Here is a 19471-nt window from a genome sequence, read left to right on the forward strand (position 1 = left end):
TTATAAATGCCAGTATCTCCACCTGAGAGTATAATAAAAAAGCTTTACGGCTAGTGAAGAACAAGACTAAACATGGATGTTTTTCTGAGGATGAGAGCTGGGAAAAGAAAAGGTATAATGCGTTATAATGATAACGTAGTTGTGCACTATCACTCATGCTCTATACTCAGAGCTCAGGGCTGAGGAGCCGATGCTTTTCCCCTTGGGAGAAACAATGATAATTACATGATGAGGATCTCCATTTTAACAACATCTTTCATTTTAAGATCTCGGTGTACTTCAGAAGCATTAATCAGGCTTCTAAAGCACGATTTAACACACGCATTTTACACGGAAACTAATCAAGAAAGACCCAGAACGATTTGTTAAAGGCCAAAATGAAAATTGAATTTAGGACTTCTCAACGCCTCTTGTTATTTTTACGTAAAACAACTTCATTTCTATGATTATGAAACATTCTAAACAAAACCTTTTAATTCAATCTAGTTTTAATCAATCCTAGAGCCATTCTGAACGGCCTAATGTGGAATTTATAAGTGCTAAACATAAGAAGGAAATTGGTAACACCTAAGCTAGAAGATAGTCACAAAAGGAAGAATCCGTGGGTCAGAAATTAAGGGCTAGGCTGAGTGGGAGTGGTAGGGACTGGGGGAGTTCTTCAATCCTTTGTGACCTTTGACTCTGTAGTAGGAACAGGCTGGATTTCTGAGCCAGGTCCCATGAAGTTGATGTCTCTGTGTCTACCCACTTGTCTCTCCGGACAATCTAGGGATCACATTTCTGGACATTTTTCCAGGAAATATGGCAACATGTCCACTTGGGAAAAGATCTCTAGCCTTCTACCCATATTCAAGATCTGCAAAAGCGTCTGGAACTTCAAAGACAAAGAGAAGTAAAACCTGACCTCTTGCAGGTCAGGGGAAAAATAATGTACGCCAGAAGCTAGGCACTTGAGACAAAAATATGTTGGGTTTATTGTGTCTATCGTACAATTCTCCTCCAAGTTAGACATTGGTAAAGTCAGTGCACCAGAAAAAGCATATTTACCTCATAGTTTCTTTCCTGTGTACAGTCACATACATTTCGTAGACTCTCCCTTGGGGAATGGCCCCAGCGGGAATCAGCAAGCTGACTCCTGAATAGCAAAAGAGAAAAGCAGTCATATAAGACCTAGGAATCAAAGCTTTCGCAAAAGGGAATGAGAAGATTTTGTGACCGCACAGCCATAAGCCTGCTTCATTTTCTCTAAAGACATGTAAATATTCCGAGTTGCTCTGTTTTCCTTTCTTATTGGCATCCTTACCACAGCTCCCTCTGAACTCTTATGGAATTACTTAAAGGAATGATGTAACTTCTTAAACTCTTGTTTTATTTAAGGAACAGACAGATGGTTCCACTATTGTTTTCCTTGCAAGACAAGGGGAAAACCAACAATTGTTCAAAATTTCAAACAGCTGTAATGATGCATCATTTCCAATTTTTTGAAAATCCCCACAAGATTCAAAGTCAGGGAAATGCCAACTTCAACATTAAAAAAAAACATGTATTTTTAAAATATCTGGTCAGCATCAATGTAATTCCACAACGGTATAAGAATTGTTGAAGACCTTTTATTATACATAACTCTAGAAAGTGAACAGTAACTCCTAGTTTAGTCACAGCAGGTCAAAGCTAGTTAGTTGCTAATCGGTGTCCTTTTGCAGAACTATCAGATTGGGCTGTGTTCTAAGCTAACTGTGTCTGCTGTAGCAGTGGCTTGCAAATTTGAGCTCACATCAGAACCACCTGGAGAGCTTGTTAAACCACAGATTACTGGTCCCTACCCCCAGAGTTTCTGATTCAGAGATATGGGGTGTGGGGTAGGAGATTTTTTAGTTCAACCAGTTGCCAGGTGATGCCCATGGTGGTGGTCTAGGGCCCACACCACTGCTCATCATCACAAAGAGTGATTCAGTGTGGACAGCACTCCAAAGATGTTTGGCTCCATCATTTGATTCCCATAAAATCCAGCTTCCTTCGGCTCCATACAAATTTATGAAGCATCTTTGTGAGTAGTGTTTGGCACTGTTGTGAATTTCAAGAAGGAAAAGATAGCCTTCCTGTCTTTGAGTAATTCATAATGTAATTAGCGAGGAAATGGAATATGCCAAATGAGTGTGGGGCAATATGAAAACTTGCCTGACCACACTGGAAAGTCTCAAGAAAAAAGAATGGAGAGTTAAGAGGTAGTAGTTATTCAAAGGCCTTTATGTAACTGGTTGAAGATGGTGAGCCACAGCCCTCTTAAGAAGGAGAGTAATATGAGAGCCCTGGTGTTGTAGGAAGTGGACTGTCAACGTACAGAATGATTTGTGGAGAACACAGCGGGAAGATCACACACGAGGCTACCAAGCCTCAGTGCTTTTATTTTTTTCGTTGAAAACATAAAACATACCTTCATCTTTGTTATGGGGATGAAACAGCATTATGAATATAAAGTAATAGGTAACTATTGTTTGTCCATTAAATAAAATATCATATGTTGATCACCATTGCCTAATACATAGGAAACATTTAAAACATGCTAGCTCACTCCCTTCCACTTAAGAGGCCTTTATAATAATGTACATGTGAAAAAGTGGTAGGTAGAAATGGGAAGAAAAGGCAGAATCCAATACATATAAGAGGGAAAAGAACTATTTTGAGAACAATTGTAATGTTTAAACAATGGAAGAACATTAAAGTATGTTTTGATTCAGTCAATAATGGACTGTTATAAAGATATTTAAAATCATGATTTTAAAGAGCATGCAATAGCTTAATGACTAATGAGAATAGGGTGGAAAACGTTATATAATACATGATTTCAGCTATGTAAACTGTGAAAAAAATGATATTTTATTAAATGTTTTGATTTTGTGAAAATATACTTTCAAAGGTTTAGGGTAAAAGTTGCCAAGGCATTGAAATAAAAGAGTGAATGACAGGAAGAATCAAATAAAATTTCATATTCAGGCCTGAAGACTCATTTGTCTGCATATTCCTTGACTATACATACATTATGTTTTTTCAATGTGACAACATTTTAGGTATTTACATTTTAGGTATTACTGTATTTACAAAATACTCACAGCCTTGTCCAAAAGAATTAAGGTAGATTTAGAGAGGAAGTCATTAACCCTTTTATCACCCATGGTTCCGAGCTCATTACTAATATTGATTAATGAATATCAATTTTTAATCCAAAAGTATCATCATTAACTTTTGTTCACCATGAAAGACCTTTATGAGACTTATTCTCTAGATGCAGAGAGACTACATAATAAACTGAAGCCAAATAATAGTACAAAAGCACACCTGATGAATCTGGTGATTCTGGATACAAATATCAGAGGTAGGAGTGAGTACAGTGTACACTATCAATACTGTGAGGTGAAAGACTGTGTTATGCAGTTAGGTTAATAAATGAAGATTTGATGTCGATTATGATGCCTCTGATGATCAAAAAATTTGTGTTCTGTAGTATTGATTCATGTAGTAAATTGGAACTGAACCACATGATATATTTTATAATTAGTTTGTCCTTTTAAAGTATAATGACAACATTAGGACTTGTGGCTTGATGTTGCCTTCTGAAGTTCTAGTAAAAAGGAGATCAAATGATGGTTCTAAATTACACCTCAGCAGAAAGTTGTGAGTATAAAAGTTCTAGAGGAAGTGTTTTCAGAATTGGTTGGAGGAAGAGAAATGGTTTTGCTGATTCTGTCTAAAGAAATGTTCTGTTTACATTGAAAGTAGATTTGTGCTGGATAGGTCACATTTAACATTTCAGGCCTAATGAAAACATCCCACGAACAAAAAATATTTTGATATGGAAAACTATGTTTCAAGCTGCCTCTTTGCAATTTAAACCTCTAGGAATTACCTGAATTGGGAACAATAAGGTGACCCCCCAGCGAGTTGAAGCTGCCAAATGCGGTACAGGATGGATCAGTCTGCCTTGCTAGACTCTGGTTCTTCAGGTTGAGGGCTTCATTCTCCAACAACGACTGGGTCATCTGAGGGGACAGCTTGGATGTAAACTCAGAGAGGTCATCTTGGGGGGTGACAGCACCTGATGTGTTGTACACTTTGATTTTCAGGTTGGGCAGTGGATCCAGAATTGGAGAGTTGGTCATTGGGATTTTGTCTGAGACATCATGCAGGGCATAGACAGGTCCTCTGTACATAGCTGCAGCTGACGTGAGGTCTGGGGGTACCGCCAGCAGATCTGAGTCAGAAAGAGAAAATAATTCCATTGGCGTTCTCCATTCAGGCCAAACTACATTAGTCAGACTCCCCCTCACACTTTCTGAGCCAAAAGTAAAGCAGCTCAGCTAATATTGGAGATAGATAGACAGGCTCTACTGAAAACAGGGCAATCAGATAACTACCAGCTATTTTATTATTGGCTATAAGTAAGTGGTCAAGCTCATTCTATAATTTGCTTTGACATCTACTCATTATGCCCAAGGTATTTAGCTCTTTCAACAGATTGGAATGAACAATGAGCCCCGCTAGGTGACGATTAGCTATGGTTTCCCTGGTCTATCCTGGATTTGGGTTCATTGGTAAATTATTGTATTCACAGCAATACAAGATATCTAGTCAAAGGAAGGAAAAAAGGAGACTCAAGAAATCAGTCAACCAGTCAGTGTACTCTTTTCAAATAGAAGTTAAAAAGTGACAGAGCAATCTGTCAGGAAAGAAAAAAAAGAGGATTTGTTTACCTTGTTAACTCTCATTTGTTATATAAATGACATCAATACAGTAATGAACAAAATTAACTCAAATTGCTGTCTTCATGGAGCTTACATTCTAGCTGAATGAGATGACTCTGAAGTCATTGATTTTGAAACTGCTTACATGCATAAGTAACAGGGTGTGAAGTGGAATGTCAACTGACCTTGTCTTGCTGCCTTGATGTTCACAGGTTGAAAGCCCCCATTGAGTGCTGAAGAGTCAATAATATCTGACTCAAAGTCACGATGATTCTTCCGATACACAAACAAGGCCACAACTACAGAGATCGCCAGGCAAACAATCACTGCTATCACAATCCCAACATAGAGAGCAACATCATCTGAATCAGGAGCAGCTAGAAGGAAGAGTGAAACACTGAACCAGCTGCTTATAGAAATTTCGCACAGTACACATATGTATTGCTATAATTTTTTCAGACATTTACTGCCTTTTTTTATAGGTTAATTTCAAATCTATTTCAAAAGCTATATAAAATGGCTGTGGCCTTTCAGTGGAAAATTATCTCTGATTTCTTTTCCTTTCTCACTCTGCATCTATTCACCCACTAATCTGTCTTATAATTGGGCAGCATAACAGACCATTTATTGCTAGGCATATAAAGAAACTAGAACTAAAACCATCCCAACCCACAGGAAAAAAAAATAGTTTATTACTCATTTCAGGTGGAAAAGTTTGGAAGGGTTTTTGAATTCTCTGATAGTTCTTTAAAAACATAAACATAAACACTGTTAGAAATATCTGGCGTGTTTTAAATCTGTATATTTATTGAACCAGAATATTTTCCTAAGTATCACTCCAAGTCATCAAATTACTTTCCATAGCACTCTCCTCATTTCCCCCTAAATCAATGGAGAGGTGGGTGGGAATGGTGTAACTAAGCAAAGCAAATATTAGGAGCAAACATATTAGATTTGAAAGGTGTGCGTTCAGAGGGCCCAGATCTGGGGGACAGAGGTTAATGCCGATAACCTTTTCTAAGTCCAGGCTTTGATACAGATGCAGTATTATCTCTGAGAACCCTGAGCTTCTCACGGTCCCCTGTCAGAGATTTACATTTGAGCTACTCATTACTAGAATAAAATATAGCTCTCTTGTGCACTAAGGAAGATAAAGGTCTGGTTCAGTGATCAGAAAGGTCAGACTACCCCAAAAGGCAAATAAGCATTCGACCAACACAGCGTGTCAGTCAACTGAGGCCTTGTTTCTGGAACAGAATTCCTATAAATGTTGCATGTTGCCTTGGTGGCACAGAACATGCTTTCATCCAACTGGAAAAGGTGATAGAAGCTGATAATCAAAACAAACAAATGAAATGAAACCTTTGTGGACCCCTTTGACGTTTTTAAGTCTCTGGTTTTAGTTTTCTGAGATACACAAAAACATGTTCAGCAAAATTAATCAAAGCTGCTCCACTCACTCTAAAAGAGGTTGTTAAATTGGTACTTCAGGTGGTCGAGAACAACCTAGAATTTAATGGTCAGTGTTATATACATATGCATTTTTCAGGGAGAGAGAACTTTCAAATTTGTAGGTCCCATGACCTCCTAAAATGGGAGGAACCATGGCCCTGTCCTAAGACTCACAGCCATGTGGTTTCCATGGTGAAATAAGTCATCATTTCATTTGCCAGTGGCTCACAAGATAACCCACACTCTAATATCATGCAATCTTTCACATATTAGCAGTGTAAATGATGAATTCTCTATTGGAAATTGCTCTATCTCTTTTAGCATTTTGTGTTTAAATGTAATGTATCCAAAAGGGTTTTGCTTTCTCTTAAAAATAATTTTCTTCCCAAAATTTCCAGAATATTCACTTTCTTAACAATCAAGTCAATATTAGTAGATTTTCTTCAGAAAACCAAGTTTTCTTGGTTGGGTGAGTGCTGCTTTCAAAATGCTTGCTTCACTTTTCTGTTGGGTTTTATTTGAGGCACTGCTGCAGGCTTCTGAACTCTGGTCAGAATATTATATCTAAATCCTTAACGTTTTACTTTACCAGGTCATTATTACTTATTCAACATTCATGATTTCTAGCTCAACAGATCTGTCTTTTTTCAACCCTTCCTTTTCAGTATTTGAACCCTGCCCTTTACTTATATCAGCATATTTCATGATATGTTTTGTCAGCTACTGGGACTCAGGTTTTAAATGGTAGACTGATAGATTTTAAAGCTGGCAGAGTCTTGAAATGACCCTTTCTTCTCTTCAGCAGCAAAAATCTAATTTATTTTTCATGTTAGAATATATTAGGCTCCTATTTCCTGTGTGCACATCTGTAATCCAAAGAAAGGTAAACTTGAACTAGGGGCAATAACGTTAAATGATTATTCAGCAACATAAAATCCAAACATCAAACTTACAAGAAAATCCATATTCATTCTGGGTTCTCTGTTCAGTTGAAATGGGATAAATGAAACCTTGAAAAGAAAAAAAAATGAAACAAAAATGGGAACAAAATCAAATTAATGAGGGAAAGAAAATAGGAAGCATGAAAAATGGTTTAATTAAAAGGAAAAGAAACCTGTGGTCTTTTAAAATTCTGGTTCAGTACAGAATTATGATTTTGCATCTCCTGTCTGCTCTGGAGCCTCACTAAGAATTAATAAGCAGGCAGATTGAATTTTAGAGCAAAAACTGGTCTCGAGTCACTAACTTTGGAGTGCTTAAAGTCTTTCTTTTATTGAGCATAAACTCTAATGGATTTAATTTATTTCAGACATCAAGGGTCATTAGCATAAGGAAAATCTTTTTTCCTTATCCCTGCCATATGCTTTAATTCCCAGGACATATTCAGTAAGGCTCTAAACAGTTTTTTTTCTTTTTTATTTAATCATAACAGCTTGCACTTGGTCTAAGAGAACTAAAGAAGACCTGTCATCATTGGTCAAAGGTTAAGTACCCATTTACTGAGCTAAGCTGAGACCACCTCTCCCCCGCTCCATCTCAAATCTACTTTTTGGATTTTCTGTTGTTTCTTGCCCCCTTCATTTAATAGGAATCCAATAGGTTTTGCCCAGGGACTGAACAGTTTGTCAATGCAACGGAAACTGGATGCTTTTTATTTGAAATCATTAGAAAATCAATAGGGCCTAGAGGTTATAAGGTTATTTATTTTAGGGCTTCAGAGAAATGGTGTATATCAGTAAAAATAAAAACTTCATCCCATAGAAAATGCAAAAATAGCATTAGCATTTTATGTCTCTTCCTTTTTAGTGTATTCTGAAGATGGAAACTAACAATAATAATGCAATATGGATAATTAGAATAATGTGAAGTAGAATAAGATAGGGAAAAATCACTTAAAATATGTGCAACACAAACTTTTTGAAATGAAAAACCTATGGAAAGTTTTAAAGTATATCTTATAACTGGTAACCACAGTTCTCCAAGATTTACTATTCTGCTGCATATGAATTGATCAAATGATATAGAACCATCTGGATTAACCAAATGAAGATGACTAAGAAGCATATGAATTAAACCTTCCTAGTAATACTCAAGGGTGAAAAACAGAGAAAAACTGCAAGATTCACAATTAATTGGTTCAAAATGAAAGGTCTATAAAGCTGTAATACTAAAAGCAGCTCTAAATCGTGCCTCACGTAGCACTTCTGTAGTTTGCCGAACACTCAGTTCTTACAAGCTATTTACCTATTTGGGGGAACTAATTCCGGAGAAACATGCAGTGCTACCTTAATGAAAGAGAGCTTTGCTGTAGCACAGACAGGTTTGCTCTGAATTAATTTTTAATGCTTTATTTTAGAGCAATGATTGCAACCTCCTACTCAGTTTTATAAATATTATATTCCTTATTCCAGTTGTCTGAGTCCATGTATTAGGCTTGATTTTCATTTTTAAACACCACTGTCTGGTAATAAAATGTTTCCATTTGTATTCTGGGAACTCAATAAAAGGACATCTGGGACATATACAGGCTCTATTTTCAAAACCCAAAGATTTAACACAAAACAAATTCACTGCTAGTAGAGGAGAAACAGATCACAATGCCATCCTCCTGAAAGTGATGATGTTAAATAGAGGAATGTCAAAAGACTTATTCTTGCAGGTCAGAGGGCAAGGAAATAAGTATAAAAGCATATTTACAAATCCTATGATGCTCATCCTGAAACTTTTGGTAAGAATCAGCCTGGCAGGCCGGGCATGGTGGCTCATGTCTGTAATCCCAGCACTTTAAGAGGCTGAGGCAGGTGGATCGCCTGAGCTCATGAGTATGAGACACTCTGGGCAACATGCTGAAAGCCTGTCTCTACCAAAAATACAAAAAATTAGCCAGGCATGGTGGCAGGTGCCTGTGATCCCAGCTCCTCGGGAGGCTGAGGAAGGAGAGTCACTTGAGACTGGGAGGCGGAGATTGCAGTGAGCAGAGATTGTGTCACTGCACTCCAGCCTGGGTGATAGAGCAAGACTCTGTCTCAAAAAATACAAAGAAAAGAATCAGCGTGGTCCTGCCTGAATAAGCAGAAAAGTCGCACCTGGCAAAAGGAAAGCCTGTCTCCAGCTAGATATCATGTGGTCTGAAATTTCTCCCTGTAAAGCAGTTCTGAGTTTTTTATCCCTGTTTCCCACCAGAATTCCTGTTCTTGACAGGCCGACCAAGAATAGAAAATATAACTTTGTAATTTCAATTTGAATGTCAACTTTCACAAATTATGTAGATCTGAACTACTCAATGAATGTTTTGTGCCTTATGGTATTTATCTGAAACTTCAATCTCATTCCAGGTACAGAATTGGAATTCATTCATTCATTCATTCATCATCCATTTAGCAAATACTCTTCAACCTTACTATATTCTGGGTTCTGTTGTAGACATGGAGATACTTTCCTATTTTTACTGAAGTTTAACAGAAAATAAGCAAGTAAACAAAATAATAAGATCATTTCAAATAGTAAAAAAGTTCTTTTAAAAATAAACCAAAAGAATGTAATGTGTTTGGAGATGTCAGGATGCCCAACTTAGGGAATTGAGGAGGATTTTTTTTTTTTTTTAATTGAGATAAAATTTGACCTGGAGTTTGAAAAAAAGACGGAATCTGCCAGGTGAAGATCAGGAGGCAAGTGCTTGATGAGAAACGACAATAAATACGAAAGTCCTGACAGAGAGACAGAATGGTTAGAGGGTGGGGAGCAAGCGAGAAAAGAAAGGGAGGAGGTGGGGTCAGAGGACAGGCAGCACGAGGTCATGTCCTGGCGGGCCAGGATGAGGAGTCTCCCTCTGTCGCCCAGGCTGGAGTGCAATGGCGTGATCTTGGCTCACTGCAACCTCCGCCTCCCGGGTTCAAGCGATTCTCCTGTCTCAGCCTCCCGAGTGGCTGGGATTACAGGCGGGCATTGCCACGTCTGGCTAATTTTCGTATTTTTACTAGAGACGGAGTTTCACCATGTTGGTTAGACTTGTCTAGAAATCCTGGGCTCAAGCTATCTGCCCACCTCAGCCTCCCAAAATGCTGGGATTACAGGCGCGAGTCACTGCACCTGCCCTCCACAATGAGTTTTGATTTTATTCTAAGTGAAATCCAAATCCTGTGATCGAATGTCGTTTTGAAAAAAATCACTTTCGTTTCTATAAATATGGATTTTCAAATGGAGCAAAGTGATAGGGTTTTACAGATGGCTTCTATAACACATGGCTTGGGAGATGTCTGTCAATAGGTGTATCAATATAACTGATGAAGTGTTTGCATTTGAGGTTGTTCTGAACAAAAAGAAAATATTAAAAAATATTAAATATAGCCTCACTCTATTTAAAATATTAAAAATATTCAAATATTTAATATTTAAAAAAATTTAAAATATTTTACAAAGTCTCACTTACTTTAGTTATTCCTCATAGGCAATTAGGACCAATCTAGCCAAACTCTTATTTTCCTACATGGGAAAATTTAAAACAGACCAACATTAAGTGTACTCACCAAAGGTTCGACACTCCAATTTACTGTTATGGAAACACTGATAAAGAGTTTTGGAAGGCATCCCTGTAAAACTTTTTCCATCATTTTCAAAACACTTCTGCAACTACAGAAATAAAACATCACTTAGCAGGCTGGGAATCAGAGAAGAAGGGGATTACTGTTCCATCCTCTAAATGAGGGGAACACAGAACCACTTTCTGGAGTTTGTTTTTATGCTTCTCCATCTGATCCGTCTCTCACGGAACAACAGGGAACATTTTCTTCAGCTAATGAGGTGACCCTGCTGAGAGTAGTCCTAGCAATAATGAAAATAACATCTCCGGCCGAACACAGTGCAAAATAATTGTTTTTAGGTTGCTACCGACAGCCTGGTTCAAAAGTTAGGGATTTCAGTTAACTTTCCTGCTACTTCAAAGTAAGGTGGACTAAAAAAAGCACCAGGCCATGGGCCAGTACACTGCTTTTCAGTCTCACGAACATCAGCTTGAATCCTTGCTCTGCCACTTAGCTGGGAGAGCGTGGCCAAACTACTTCACTTTTCTAAGCATCAGTTTTCTAATCTGTGTAAGGGGATATGAATACTTCTAGAGCTGTGGAAAGGATAAATGAGATTTGTAAGGTACTGGTACATTGCCAGTAATCAAAAAATGACCAACAATGACATTGATATAATTATGATGCGCATTAATAAGGTACACTAAGATGCTGGGTCCTTAAGGTATTTTATTTGTAGAGTCAACACAGCCTATTACCTAATGAGTGATCTTAGGAAACTCGTTTGAATTTCAGTTTCCCCAGTTACTACATAGACAAGGAGCCCCGTTTTTCAGAGAAGCCATATGCAACGCTCTCTTCTAAGGACTCTTTCACTCTCTTCGTGTACAAAGGCTTATGCCTGGCCTTTGAGGCTTCTGGCAAAAGATGTGGTGGTATGTTTCCAAAGCGCATTTCAAGGCCAGAGTGCAAATTGATGGTAAAAAGGTATCTCAACCAAGAGTGATGCCATTTCTCAAGAGGGTGTTTGGAAATGGGGTAGAGGTGGTGTTTTTTTTTTTTTTGGTTGTCATAAGGATTAGGGGGTTGTTTTTGGCATTTGGTGAGTGAAGGCCAAGGATATTGAATGTCCTGCAATGAAAGATACAATCTTGCCATGAAAGGATGGCCCAGAACAAAATCTACCTCCCTTGATAACAACTTTCAAAACCACCTCTCTTCGACTGAGAAGGCAAGGACAGGCATGGCATTCAGGGAAAGGCATGAGGCTTGTTACCCCTGGGTACAATGTGGCCTCAGCAACTGCTTTTTCAAGAGCAGTGCTTTTTTAAGCGTAACTGCTTATAACCTATATCCACTATTTTTTTTAATGTATTTATTTATTTTGAGACAGGGTCTTGCTCTGTCATGCAGACTGGAGTGCAGTGGCGTGATCATAGTTCACTGCAGCCTCCACCTCTTGGAATCAAGCAATCCTCCCATCTCAGCCTCCCAAGTAGCTGGGAAGACAGACCTGCATCACCAAACCCTGGCTATTTAAAAAAACTTTTTGTAGAGATGGGGTCTCGCTATGTTGCCCAGGCTGGTTTCAAACTCTTGGGCTCAAGTGATCCTCCCACTTTGGCTTCCCAAAGTACTGGGATTACAGGTGTGAGCCATCACACCCAGCTGCAATTTGTATTTTTAAAGAAAATTTATTTTTTAAAGAATAGATTTTCCTGACCTGTAGGAATAGGGACTAAAGGAGATTCAATTTGGAGAAAACCTTTAAGTGAAGGAAAAATATTTGAAAACTGGAGCCAGAGCAGGCTATGTCTTAAACAGTTCATGCAATGCTCCTTTTACTTGAAGACCATCTCATAATTGCTCAAAACATCATCTCAAGAGATTATCTCATTCAATCTTTTTCATATGAGGAGACAGTCTCAAAGGTGAGAAAGGATGTTTGCAAAGTTACCCAAAGTGTTGAAATTCTATCAACTAAAATTTGGGTCAATAAAACTGACAATGTATAATTTTGCATTGTCCAGCTCTGGGTGGCACCATTCATATTTGTGTTTACCGTAGATTTGGATTAATCATAGAACCATTTTCTGGCTGCTGGTAGTAAAATGACTTAGGGAACGAATGATTTTTTTTCTAATTTGCACAAGGTCATCATTTAGACTAGAGGTGAGGTCGCCTAAACATTTTACTGATGTCCAACCATTGTAAAAGATCAGAGCCCATGTCCAAGTATTGTAAAAAAGAAAGAGAGCAAGAGTAAAAGATCAGAGCCCATGTCCAAGCATTGTAAAAAAGAAAGAGAGCAAGAGAGCTTTCCTTGGTGTTTACACTGAAGGAAGTAATATCAAATCATCCCTAAGTACACAGCCAAGACCCAGTAACTGAGCAACAATATGCCTAAATGTAGCCTATTTGGTGGGTTTATATTTGAGAGTCTCAAGAACAATGCCAGAAACCAAATGTAAATCTTCATTTCCTCAATGAACAGCTACTACTTTTACTTTTCTAGCCTTTAAAAATTTTTTATTTCCATGCAATATGGATAGATAGCAAAAAATGATCATGGTTTTATCATTACATTTTTTAAAAAAGTGACCATTCAAACTGTTTTTATGCCATAATACATACTTTCATAGAAATAATTATCAAGCAAATATTCTGATGTGAGAAATTCTGAACATCAATAGTCAGGTTTAAATCCTCAAAACCAAGTCTATGTTCTCACAAACTTGCAAACCCCCAGGATGTTGGAGCATAAATAGATCATTGACTGGAACTCCCTAATTTAACCCTGTGAACATAGAGTGGTAAAGGGATTTGTCTAACATTATAAAGCTGGTGAACATTAACATTATAAAGCTGTCTAACATTATAAAGCAGAGCCAGGGTTGGATCCGAGCCCTCAGGCTACACCTCCACTGTCCTTCTTAAGTACTATGTGAGCAATAATTAGTAGATTCAAATGAGGAGAGATAAGGAAATAACAGAAGAGGGCTTGGTAGGCCCCTGGCTTAATTTATAGTCCAGTGATTGCGTGAGATAACCCTGCTGATTTGGATTGTAAAATATCTCTCCATTTGAAACATTATCATTTATAGTTATGACATTTATAAAGCTAAAGAGAGCATAGACAGGTTGTCTCCCTTAAATGAAAAAATCTTCCAAACAATGTTTACTGTTTCAAGTGTGGGGCAAGCAAAGAGGTGTACCAAACCTTGGCATTTCCACTCTAATGTAACTGGAGAGCCTTGCTAGAATGATGTAGCTGTTAATACATGATAATCCATTGCATTTGGCATAAAACCCTATAAGTAAATATTTAAAGGAGAAACATAATTTCCCTCAAAAATGATGCCATGTAGAAAAAAGGAATAAACATCAATAATTGGAAGAGCTCTGCATGTGAGAAGAAAATCCCATTTTGTTGTTGTTGTTGTTGTTGTTTATTACACTTTAAGTTCCGGGATACATGTACAGGATGTGCAGGTTTGTTACATAGGTATACACGTGCCATGGTGGTTTCCTGCACCCATCAACCCGTCATCTACATTACATATTTCTCCTAATGCTGTCCCTCCCCTAGCCCCAGACCTCCTGACAGGCCCCAGTGTTTGATGTTCCCCTCCCTGTGTCCTTGTGTTCTCATTGTTCAACTTCCACCTATGAGTGAGAACATGCGGTGTTTGGTTTTCTGTTTCTGAGTTAGTTTGCTGAGAATGATGGTTTCCGGCTTCATCCATGTATCTGGAAAAAACATGAACTCATCCTTTTTTTTTTTTTTTTTTTTGCAGTGGAGTCTCGCTCTGTCGCCCGGACTGGAGTGCAGTGGCCGGATCTCAGCTCACTGCAAGCTCCGCCTCCCGGGTTTACGCCATTCTCCTGCCTCAGCCTCCCAAGTAGCTGGGACTACAGGCGCCCGCCACCTCGCCCAGCTAGTTTTTGTATTTTTAGTAGAGACGGGGTTTCACCGTGTTAGCCAGGATGGTCTCGATCTCCTGACCTCATGATCCGCCCGTCTCGGCCTCCCAAAGTGCTGGGATTACAGGCTTGCCCGGCCGAACTCATCCTTTTTATGGCTGCATAGTATTTCATGGTGTATATGTGCCACATTTTCCTTATGCAGTCTATTACTGATGGGCATTTGGATTGGTTCCAAGTCTTTGTTATTGTGAACAGTGCTGCAATAAACATACGTGTGCATGTGTCTTTATCATAGAATGATTTACACTCCTTTGTATATACACCCAGTAATGGGATTGCTGGGTCGAATGGTATTTCTGGTTCTAGATCCTTGAGGAATCACCACACTGTCTTCCATAACGGTTGAACTAATTTACACTCCCACCAACAGTGTAAAAGCATTCCCATTTCTCTACATCCTCCCCAGAATCTGTTGTTTCCTGACCTTTTTTTTTTTTTTTGAGATGGAATTTCACTCTCATCGCCCAGGCTGGAGTGTAGTGGCATGATCTCGGCTCACTGCAACCTCTGCCTCCTGGGTTCAAGTGATTCTCCTGCCTCAGCCTCCCGAGTAGCTGGGATTACAGGCATCTGCCACCATGCCAAACTAATGTTTTGTATTTTAAGTAGAGATGGGGTTTCACCATGTTGCCAGGCTGGTCTTGAACTCCTGACCTCACGTGATCCGCCTGCCTTGGCCTCCCAAAGTGCTGGGATTATAGATGTGAGCCACTGCACCCAGCCTGTTTACTGACTTTTTAATGATCACCATTCTAAGTGGTGTGAGATGGTATCCCATTGTAGTTTTGATTTGCATTTCTTTAATGACCAGTGCTGATCAGCTTTTTTATGTTTGTTGGCTGCATAAATGTCTTCTTTTGAGAAATGTCTGTTCTTATTCTTTGCCCACTTTTGATAGGGCTGTTTTTTTCTTATAAATTTGTTTTCAAGTTCCTTGTAGATTATGGATATTAGCCCTTTGTCAGATGGGTAGATTGCAAAAATGTTCTCCCATTCTGTAGGTTGCCTGTTCGCTCTGATGGTAGTTTATTTTGCTGTGCAGAAGCTCTGTAGTTTATTTAGATCCCATTTGTAAATTTTGGCTTTTGATGTTGCCATTGCTTTTGATGTCATGAAGTCTTTGCTCATGCCTATGTCCTGAATGGTATTACCTAGGTTATCTTCTAGGGTTTCTATGGTTTTAGGTCTTATATTTAAGTCTTTAATCCATCTTGAGTTAATTTTTGTATAAGGTGTAAGGAAGGGGTACAGTTTCTGTTTTCTGCATATGGCTAGCCAGTTTGACCAACACCATTTATTCAATAGGGCATCCTTACCCCATTTTAAAGCAATAAAAGCTGACAACCACTTGCTTCTGGCATCCAAGATCCTGCATGAGAACAGTCATAAGAATGAGACAGATCTGCCTTCATACATTAGCTCCAGCACTCATCTGTGGGTGTTGGGAGGGCTGTTTCAATTCTATGCCTCAGTTTCTTCCTTTGCAAAAGAGAACTATTATTAGGGATTAATGAAAGTTTTGTTTGTAAGGCTTTTTTCTACCTTTTGAGTATTAATTAAATTGAGCTCAATTCAATTTTGTCTTAACTTGGTCACGTCTGACACAGTAGACTGGAGTCAGAAGCAACTAATGCCAGGGCCTGAAATCAGTGTATTAGGTGGACAGCAGATAGAATTAAAATGAAATCTGAAATATCTTTAAACTACAATATAAGATACGGTACTTTTTATGCCCTCCAAAGTCTACTTGTAGGTGTCTGGGCATTAAAACCCTGTCTTTACGTTAGTATCAGATACTTGGCCAAAAGGGAGATAGGTAGAGTTTTAGGAGGTGTCCTGCTTGCCTTTGAGGTATACTCATTACATTTCAGTATGAGCTGCTTCTATGACCTTAATACATGTAAATAGATTTTAGGATACTGTGAGGGATTAAGCACAATAGAAGATGGATTCATACCTTATGGGGGTGGCTAGGATGCAAATTATGCATTTGACATAATGTCATTTATAAAAGCATTAAGCATATTCTATAAAAGTAGCTATTTTTAGGTCACAAAGGTCTTGCTCAGTTTTAGTAATATTTATCTACTCTAAGTCCACTAGGCTACTTGATAAGATTGTTCCTCATTTTCTACCCCTGTGTTAGAAGAATCCCCTCTCCTTGACCTGGCTGCTTGGTCTTCTTTTTTGCCAGTGACTTTTTACACTAAGCCAAAACATGGGCAATTTTTTCACCCCAATTACATTTTTTTTTCTGATGCAAATATTCTTATTAAAACCTCAAGGGCCATTCAAAATAAACATGTCCAGATTTTCTTTTATCCTTTAAGGTCAGCTCTTATCTAGCAAACCCATCAGGGCTGCACTAATGATGTCAAAGGTCAGGTCTGTCAAAGACACCCAGGGTCATTTATTATAATTTACCACTCTTCTGAGGGTTTATTTATTGATAGGGCTTAAGGAACTCCAAATAAATGAATACATAAATCCTAGAACATGACAACAACAATTAAAAAGAACATTTGCTTATCACTGATGTCAGTTATCTAAATTGCCATGGTAATTTACTGCTCCAGCCTGCTGAGGACAATGGCCACACCTCACTAAGCTGGTCCATAGCCCTGTTCCTTACAGTGACCAACCACACCCTTCTGAAAATGAATAGTAGATAATTAACATCCCAGGATGTAAATGTCTTATCTCATGATTCACAGTAGGTGAAGCATAAATGTCTGAAATTTAAGCTAAGTTCATTAAAATCAAACTCATAGATCAGCTACTCAAGTGTTTTTATATAAGTGTTATATAAACTATATATGTTTTATATGAGTGTCATATAAACTGTATTGTATTATATTATGTAAACTGTATTATAAAACATATTATATATGTTTCATATGAGTGTTATATTATATAATGTACTATCCCCATCAATGCCTCTTTAAAAAGAATAATAAATTATAAATCCAAAAGCAATGATACCAGAATCCCTCCATGGTAGTAAAGACACGTGATAGAAAAAGTAAAATGATGAAGAGTCCGGATGTAAGGTGGCTGACTTCTAGAATACATGAACCTATCTGCTAGATTTTTAGTAAGAAGAAAATTGAGCTTGCAGTCCTGGACCTGCACCCCCGTGATCTCGAATGAGCCCATGCTTTGCTGTAGTTGCTGGCATGGTGGCACCTTTCTTGATCCCCTCAGAGTTCCCTTTCCACCTAGAATCTAAAGACTTTGCATTTGTTTTCTAACCTGTTTGGTGCTCCATAGGTGTTCATTAGGCTTCTGTGGGCTAAAGTTTCTAACCACATCCCTGCTTTCAAAACCAGGAAAATGTTTTACCAGAAAGGAAAAAAGCAAAAGCAAACCACACTTATTATACCGGACACTGTGTAGCATTGTACAAGGCAGGCAGGCCATGTACAGAATATTTATTTGCCAGCTGGGATGCTATGCATATCAAGAACTACACAAACACAGCTATGACATCAACTTCTTCCAACTATAGATAAAAGCTCTCACTGTCTACCACTCACAATTATGCTTTCCTATCAAACTGCTGTGTTGACAAGAATTTCACTGGGAAATGACTAGCACCTTCTCAAATGCCTACCACAGGCGGTTATAAACATATCACTCTAAAGTCAAGAAATGAGTATTTGTAAGGTAAATTACTTCCCCACATTAAATCCACCTGGGCTTCTGGGGGCCCTGGTATGCAGTGTGTCCACACCACAATTTAGCCATGGAGAGCTCTGCCACTTCCTCTGCACTTCTGAGAATTAATAGAAGAGCTGTGTGACGTGTAAATTTTTTAATGAGTTGAAAGTGCTAACTTTGCAGAATGCCTAACATTTTAATTTCCCAACATCAGGAAGTTCACTGATGCAGACACAATTCTAGGCAGTTCTTGTCAGTAAATTGCAATTTTAAATTTGTCTACTGTGGCATGAACCGTCTTTAGCAAGGAGTAATTCTAAGTTCAGATTTGAACTGTTACAAATCCCTATGAGAAACTCCAAACTTACAATGGGAATAAAAACTAAAATCTATAGGAATATTGGCAGTAACTTAATAATCCAATATAGTGTATTGATAAATATATATATATAAATCTGCATTTCTGGACCAGGCCATATATATAGTATTTGAATTGCTATTTTCAAAAGGAAGAAGTAAGCAGTGATTAAACTATTCATTTTATATGCCATCCATGACAAATACATCTTACTAAATATTTATTATAAAGATTATAAAAGTTAGGCCTGCTGTGGTGGCTTAGGCCTATAATCTCAGCACTTTGGGAGGCTGAGGTGGGCAGATCACTTGAGGTCAGGAGTTCGAGACCAGCCTGGCCAACATGGTGAAACCCCATCTCTATTAAAAATACAAAAATTAACTGGGCAGGGTGGTAGATGCCTGTAATCCCAGCTACTCGGGAGGCTGAGGCAGGAGAATTGCTTAAACCCGGGAGGTAGAGGTTGCAGTGAGCCAGAATCGCTCCAGTGCACTCCAGCCTGGGCAACAGTGTAAGTCTCTGTCACATTAAGAAACAAACAAACGAACAAAAAAGATTATACAAGTTAAAAGTTATCAGGTCTTAGTAATACAATTGTATTTCAACTTAAAAGGTAAATATGCTTATTGTCTTAGCATTTTTTGAGTTTTCTTAAGTGCTTTCTGCTTCTTCTGTATCTTTCTGTGTGTCCTGTTCTTTGTGTCTCTCTCTCTCTTGTCATAACCAATTAATGTAAAGCCTATTTCAAAAATATA

The 19471-nt window shown here is 38.2% G+C and overlaps 1 protein-coding gene across 2 annotated transcripts in view; it reads right to left on the reverse strand.

Moving 5' to 3' along the window:
• UNC5C (unc-5 homolog C (C. elegans)) overlaps positions 1-19471 on the reverse strand; it is a 388250-nt gene that overhangs the window by 46614 nt on the left and 322165 nt on the right. Inside the window, exons 8-11 of one of the 2 annotated variants that reach the window (XM_011932892.1) lie at positions 7145-7201; positions 4925-5116; positions 3905-4249; positions 1048-1135 (exon numbers count right to left, since the gene is read on the reverse strand). In XM_011932892.1, the coding sequence (XP_011788282.1) occupies positions 1048-1135; positions 3905-4249; positions 4925-5116; positions 7145-7201 (682 nt within the window). The remainder of the gene's footprint in view (positions 1-1047; positions 1136-3904; positions 4250-4924; positions 5117-7144; positions 7202-19471) is intronic. The other variant, XM_011932900.1, reaches the window with a different exon arrangement.

This window comes from Colobus angolensis, unplaced genomic scaffold, assembly GCF_000951035.1.
Source record: "Colobus angolensis palliatus isolate OR3802 unplaced genomic scaffold, Cang.pa_1.0 Scaffold123, whole genome shotgun sequence".
In the NCBI taxonomy this organism is placed as follows: domain Eukaryota; kingdom Metazoa; phylum Chordata; class Mammalia; order Primates; family Cercopithecidae; genus Colobus; species Colobus angolensis.